Here is a 7,483-nt window from a genome sequence, read left to right as displayed (position 1 = left end):
TGCACCGCTGTCGGCATGGCTATCTGTGAAAAGGTATAACAAGTACAGGTCATGTGACACCGCCCATTTCTGCACCGCTGTCGGCATGGCTATCTGTGAAAAGGTATAACAAGTACAAGTCATGTGACACCGCCCATTTCTGCACCGCTGTCGGCATGGCTATCTGTGAAAAGGTATAACAAGTACAGGTCATGTGACACCGCCCATTTCTGCACCGCTGTCGGCATGGCTATCTGTGAAAAGGTATAACAAGTACAAGTCATGTGACACCGCCCATTTCTGCACCGCTGTCGGCATGGCTATCTGTGAAAAGGTATAACAAGTACAGGTCATGTGACACCGCCCATTTCTGCACTGCTGTCGGCATGGCTATCTGTGAAAAGGTATAACAAGTACAAGTCATGTGACACCGCCCATTTCTGTACCGCTGTCGGCATGGCTATCTGTGAAAAGGTATAACAAGTACAAGTCATGTGACACCGCCCATTTCTGCACCGCTGTCGGCATGGCTATCTGTGAAAAGGTATAACAAGTACAAGTCATGTGACACCGCCCATTTCTGCACCGCTGTCGGCATGGCTATCTGTGAAAAGGTATAACAAGTACAAGTCATGTGACACCGCCCATTTCTGCACCGCTGTCGGCATGGCTATCTGTGAAAAGGTATAACAAGTACAAGTCATGTGACACCGCCCATTTCTGCACCGACGTCGGCATGGCTATCTGTGAAAAGGTATAACAAGTACAAGTCATGTGACACCGCCCATTTCTGCACCGCTGTCGGCATGGCTATCTGTGAAAAGGTATAACAAGTACAAGTCATGTGACACCGCCCATTTCTGCACCGCTGTCGGCATGGCTATCTGTGAAAAGGTATAACAAGTACAAGTCATGTGACACCGCCCATTTCTGCACCGCTGTCGGCATGGCTATCTGTGAAAAGGTATAACAAGTACAAGTCATGTGACACCGCCCATTTCTGCACCGACGTCGGCATGGCTATCTGTGAAAAGGTATAACAAGTACAAGTCATGTGACACCGCCCATTTCTGCACCGCTGTCGGCATGGCTATCTGTGAAAAGGTATAACAAGTACAAGTCATGTGACACCGCCCATTTCTGCACTGCTGTCGGCATGGCTATCTGTGAAAAGGTATAACAAGTACAAGTCATGTGACACCGCCCATTTCTGCACCGCTGTCGGCATGGCTATCTGTGAAAAGGTATAACAAGTACAGGTCATGTGACACCGCCCATTTCTGCACCGGTGTCGGCATGGCTATCTGTGAAAAGGTATAACAAGTACAAGTCATGTGACACCGCCCATTTCTGCACCGCTATCGGCATGGCTATCTGTGAAAAGGTATAACAAGTACAAGTCATGTGACACCGCCCATTTCTGCACCGCTGTCAGCATGGCTATCTGTGAAAAGGTATAACAAGTACAGGTCATGTGACACCGCCCATTTCTGCACCGCTGTCGGCATGGCTATCTGTGAAAAGGTATAACAAGTACAGGTCATGTGACACCGCCCATTTCTGCACCGCTGTCGGCATGGCTATCTGTGAAAAGGTATAACAAGTACAAGTCATGTGACACCGCCCATTTCTGCACCGCTATCGGCATGGCTATCTGTGAATCTTGGTTTGGTCTCGGGAGCTGTCTGACGGATGGGACATGTACACTTACTGTTGTTCAGTGAACGCACACAGCGATTGGAGCGCCTCCCAACAAAGCAGGTGTCCTGCCGGTCATCCTCCTCCTCGCCTGTAAGAGAAACGGGGGTGAGATCACGGCAACGATGCACCAGGGCCAATAAATGATCAGGAGAGACAGAGCCGGGTGACATACATGCAGCAATGGGAACAAACAGACAGCTTTCGACCATTCTGATGCAATTGCCCGAAATGGAACCTGAAGTGAGAGTATTCCCTTATCGGTGGGATTCAATTGGTCCATTATCAAGCCTCATAAATCCCATCACTCTTGGAGGACTTTGGTATCGTGTATGGAGATGGGTAACGAGCGGATCAGAATTCTGTCTTGCAAGCAAACTGTATGCAGCTTGGAACTAAAGCCTGGTACACACATTCAATTTTGATTGGCCAATCTTACCCCCTCCATGTAGTATAAGGGTCAACAGATATTGAATACTATGAGCAGATTGTGTCTGTAAACTTTCATACTGCATGGAGATGGTAACATTGGTCAGTGATTGGCCAATCATAATTGAAAGTGTGTACCAGGCTTTAGCTAATCAAAATTGGCGGGAAGCACATGTGATTGGCTCAATTTCAATCTGCATACAATCTTCATCTAATGCAGAACTGCAAACATCTCATGGACTGTACAGACCTGTCTGATTGAGGACTCCCGTCCGGTCCAGAGGGGGGACAGGAGGCGACAGCTGAATACCAGATTTACACCAGAACAGAAGGACGAGACGCAGACACGCCCTGGAGGGGGGAGACGGAAAAACAGAAACCAGTTACACAGAAAACTTGTAAGAAATGAGCAAAACACTGAAATCAAACGACAGAGCTCTAGCACACTACATGCAGGGCTGGATTTAGGCCTAGGCCATATAGGCCATGGCCTAGGGCACCACAGGAGCAGGGACACCAAAGCAGCAGGCTAAACTGGTGCAGCATTTGCAAGCTTGCAAATGCTGCAATGCAGGAAGATCAGGCGAGTGCCTGACCGCGGTACTCTGCTGCTATCCGCCTGTGCAGCAGCCTCCTTGCTCTCTGTGCATGTTTGCATTGTGGCTGGCGGCTATGGACTTGGGCAGCATTGGAGACGGAAAGGAGGAAGCTTCTGCACTGGAGATGAGTGGAGAAATGAGTGACACAGATGGCTGCTGCAGAGTGAAGGTGAGCTGGCTACCTATACTGAAAGGGGGGGGGGGGGAGGAGGGATTAAGGGAGTCGTCTGGCTACCTATAATGGTGGGAAAAGGGGAGGGGTCATCTAACAACCTATACTGGGGGGTAGCTTAAAAAGAGAAAACACACAGAGACAGAGAGCCCAATATGGTGTAGTATGTCAACAATCAGATGGAGACAAAATAAAAGTAAATGATGGATGTACTCACAAGTCTGGGTTACCTCCAAGGCAACCACTGTAACTGCAGGTGGGGACGATTAGAACCTGACCCCACTCAGGTGTTTAAAATTGTCGCTCTCTGTAGACAGAAAAATGGGGAAAACCCCCTCCACCTGGGGTGGACTATTCAGTGATAAAACAAGAATGACAGAGGCGCCAACAAGTATAAAATAGTTAAAACCCGCTTAAAAGGAGGGGTGCAGGTGGACACACCACTCAGGTAAAAATAGACCAGCCAATAAGCCGTTAATTAATAACAGTAAAATTTATTGGGGATTCTCCAAAAAATGCGCAACGCGTTTCACGGGCAAAGCTCCCGCTTCATCAGGCAATCAAATAGGAGAAACACCGTAGTGGATCTATTTCTGGATCAAGCGCCTCAATAGCGCTATTGAGGCGCTTGATCCAGAAATAGATCCACTACGGTGTTTCTCCTATTTGATTGCCTGATGAAGCGGGAGCTTTGCCCGTGAAACGCGTTGCGCATTTTTTGGAGAATCCCCAATAAATTTTACTGTTATTAATTAACGGCTTATTGGCTGGTCTATTTTTACCTGAGTGGTGTGTCCACCTGCACCCCTCCTTTTAAGCGGGTTTTAACTATTTTATACTTGTTGGCGCCTCTGTCATTCTTGTTTTATCACTATACTGGGGGGTGCTCATCTGGCTACCTATACTGAAAGGGAAGGGGGGGAGGGGTCATCTCGCTACCTATACTGAAGGGGGGTGGCTGGTTACAGTGGCCTTGGGTGGTAAAGAGTACAAATCCGGCCCTGACTACATGTGATTCAGATTTGGAATCGGTACTGCATGCTGCGTTTTTGGTTTGATAGCATCCAGGGGAAATCGGAATCACAAGTCAGATTTGCAGTGTGCAGGGGACCTCAAAGGCGGCTATTTAACAACTACAGTCAGAAAAAAAAGTCAAGACAGAGTTTCATGGTTTTAAAAGAGGCCCTGTAATGACATACAGTAGAATGCAGTAAATATTCAGGATACCCACTTTTACTGTAATTTTCCTGGTTTCAGCATCAGATACACTTCCCACTTCCAGGGAGGCCCAGAACAGGGGCATAACTAGAAGTCACGGGGGCCCCCGTAAGAATTTGGACGTGTTCCCCAACCCCCCCCCCCCCCCCCCTCCGGTGCCTGCTCAGGGACGTTTTGGGGGGACGGAGGGGTCGCAGCACGAGGGAAGAGCATTGTGCACACACCGGAGAGGAAGGACAGTTCCCCCCCCTATCCTCGGGCTCTCATCTCAGCGCTCACCTCCAGCATCTATCACTGGCGGCAGCAGGCAGGACACATACATCCATACACTACCGGAGGTTCCGATCTCTAAGTGCTTCACTCTACTTCCTGTTTAAACAGGAAGTAGCATGAGCACTTAGAGATCAGAGACCTCCGCGGTGGATGGATGTATAAGTGTCCTGCCTGCTGCCGCCAGTGATAGATGCTGGAGGGGGAGCTCTGACAGGAGATCCCGAGGTGAGGGGGGGGGGGGGGGGGGGAGACTGTCCCTCTCAGCTGATGCACAATGCTCTCCTCTCATGCTGCGACCCCTCCGGCCCCCTAAAATGACCCTGAGCCCCCCACGGGTGCAGGGGCTGCATCGCCTATTGTTACGCCCCTGGCCCAGAACAGTGAGGGGGGCCTCCAACTACTAACCTTCCCTTCCTCCAATAAAAAGGTCTCATCCTTCAGATCAGGTGATTTGTGGCTACTCTTGTTATGGGTGTGAAGAGATCATGATGGCCACACTTGTTTTCATGACCCTTGTGAGATGGGCCCCCAGGCTGTAGAGGGCACCAAGGGGAGGCAAGGGAAGGGGTGGGAACATTGGGGGGGGCCTCATTAACGTTTTGCAGGGGGGGGGGGGCCCACACTTGGTAGTTATACCCCTGATCAGGCCTATATTAGAAGATGTTTGGCTGAGTTCCCGGTCTTCCTGCTTCATATAAAAAGGAAGAAGCCACCTTGTGACCAGAAAATGGACTAGAAAATTAAGCTGCTGCCTCCACTGTCCTCATAGGTCAGTAGCTTGCATGAGGCCGGGCGCACACATGGCAGAAACGCTAGCAGAGCGGGAATCGCAGCCTTTCATGCAGCAATGTTAGTCTATGGGGCGCAGAAGGACCAGCGTTACACTTGCACATAGGTCAGTAGCTTGCATGAGGCCGGGTGCACACATGGCAGAAACGCTAGCAGAGCGGGAATCGCAGCCTTTCATGCAGCAATGTTAGTCTATGGGACGCAGAAGTACCAGCGTTACACTTGCACATAGGTCAGTAGCTTGCATGAGGCCGGGCGCACACATGGCAGAAACGCTAGCAGAGCGGGAATCGCAGCCTTTCATGCAGCAATGTTAGTCTATGGGGCGCAGAAGGACCAGCGTTACACTTGCACATAGGTCAGTAGCTTGCATGAGGCCGGGCGCACACATGGCAGAAACGCTAGCGGAGCGGGAAACGCAGCCTTTCATGCAGCAATGTTAGTCTATGGGGCGCAGAAGTACCAGCGTTACACTTGCACATAGGTCAGTAGCTTGCATGAGGCCGGGCGCACACATGGCAGAAACGCTAGCGGAGCGGGAATCGCAGCGTTTCATGCAGCAATGTTAGTCTATGGGGCGCAGAAGGACCAGCGTTACACTTGCACATAGGTCAGTAGCTTGCATGAGGCCGGGTGCACACATGGCAGAAACGCTAGCGGAGCGGGAATCGCAGCCTTTCATGCAGCAATGTTAGTCTATGGGGCGCAGAAGGACCAGCGTTACACTTGCACATAGGTCAGTAGCTTGCATGAGGCCGGGCGCACACATGGCAGAAACGCTAGCGGAGCGGGAATCGCAGCCTTTCATGCAGCAATGTTAGTCTATGGGGCGCAGAAGTACCAGCGTTACACTTGCACATAGGTCAGTAGCTTGCATGAGGCCGGGCGCACACATGGCAGAAACGCTAGCGGAGCGGGAATCGCAGCCTTTCATGCAGCAATGTTAGTCTATGGGGCGCAGAAGTACCAGCGTTACACTTGCACATAGGTCAGTAGCTTGCATGAGGCCGGGCGCACACATGGCAGAAACGCTAGCAGAGCGGGAATCGCAGCCTTTCATGCAGCAATGTTAGTCTATGGGACGCAGAAGTACCAGCGTTACACTTGCACATAGGTCAGTAGCTTGCATGAGGCCGGGCGCACACATGGCAGAAACGCTAGCGGAGCAGGAATCGCAGCCTTTCATGCAGCAATGTTAGTCTATGGGGCGCAGAAGGACCAGCGTTACACTTGCACATAGGTCAGTAGCTTGCATGAGGCCGGGCGCACACATGGCAGAAACGCTAGCAGAGCGGGAATCGCAGCCTTTCATGCAGCAATGTTAGTCTATGGGGCGCAGAAGGACCAGCGTTACACTTGCACATAGGTCAGTAGCTTGCATGAGGCCGGGTGCACACATGGCAGAAACGCTAGCAGAGCGGGAATCGCAGCCTTTCATGCAGCAATGTTAGTCTATGGGACGCAGAAGTACCAGCGTTACACTTGCACATAGGTCAGTAGCTTGCATGAGGCCGGGCGCACACATGGCAGAAACGCTAGCAGAGCGGGAATCGCAGCCTTTCATGCAGCAATGTTAGTCTATGGGGCGCAGAAGGACCAGCGTTACACTTGCACATAGGTCAGTAGCTTGCATGAGGCCGGGCGCACACATGGCAGAAACGCTAGCGGAGCGGGAAACGCAGCCTTTCATGCAGCAATGTTAGTCTATGGGGCGCAGAAGTACCAGCGTTACACTTGCACATAGGTCAGTAGCTTGCATGAGGCCGGGCGCACACATGGCAGAAACGCTAGCGGAGCGGGAATCGCAGCGTTTCATGCAGCAATGTTAGTCTATGGGGCGCAGAAGGACCAGCGTTACACTTGCACATAGGTCAGTAGCTTGCATGAGGCCGGGTGCACACATGGCAGAAACGCTAGCGGAGCGGGAATCGCAGCCTTTCATGCAGCAATGTTAGTCTATGGGGCGCAGAAGGACCAGCGTTACACTTGCACATAGGTCAGTAGCTTGCATGAGGCCGGGCGCACACATGGCAGAAACGCTAGCGGAGCGGGAATCGCAGCCTTTCATGCAGCAATGTTAGTCTATGGGGCGCAGAAGTACCAGCGTTACACTTGCACATAGGTCAGTAGCTTGCATGAGGCCGGGCGCACACATGGCAGAAACGCTAGCGGAGCGGGAATCGCAGCCTTTCATGCAGCAATGTTAGTCTATGGGGCGCAGAAGTACCAGCGTTACACTTGCACATAGGTCAGTAGCTTGCATGAGGCCGGGCGCACACATGGCAGAAACGCTAGCAGAGCGGGAATCGCAGCCTTTCATGCAGCA

General features: G+C 51.4%; 1 protein-coding gene across 1 annotated transcript in view; it reads right to left on the bottom strand.

The window, feature by feature from the left end:
* Positions 1-1,589: 1,589 nt before the first annotated feature.
* The window catches only part of PEX16 (peroxisomal biogenesis factor 16), a 152,976-nt gene continuing 147,082 nt past the window's right edge, over positions 1,590-7,483 (bottom strand). The window contains exons 5-6 of the mRNA XM_068259908.1: positions 2,357-2,457; positions 1,590-1,768 (exon numbers count right to left, since the gene is read on the bottom strand). Coding sequence (XP_068116009.1) covers positions 1,590-1,768; positions 2,357-2,457 — 280 coding nt within the window. The remainder of the gene's footprint in view (positions 1,769-2,356; positions 2,458-7,483) is intronic.

Source organism: Hyperolius riggenbachi, chromosome 11 (assembly GCF_040937935.1).
Source record: "Hyperolius riggenbachi isolate aHypRig1 chromosome 11, aHypRig1.pri, whole genome shotgun sequence".
Lineage (NCBI taxonomy): Eukaryota > Metazoa > Chordata > Amphibia > Anura > Hyperoliidae > Hyperolius > Hyperolius riggenbachi.
This window is presented reverse-complemented; position numbering and strand designations above follow the sequence as displayed.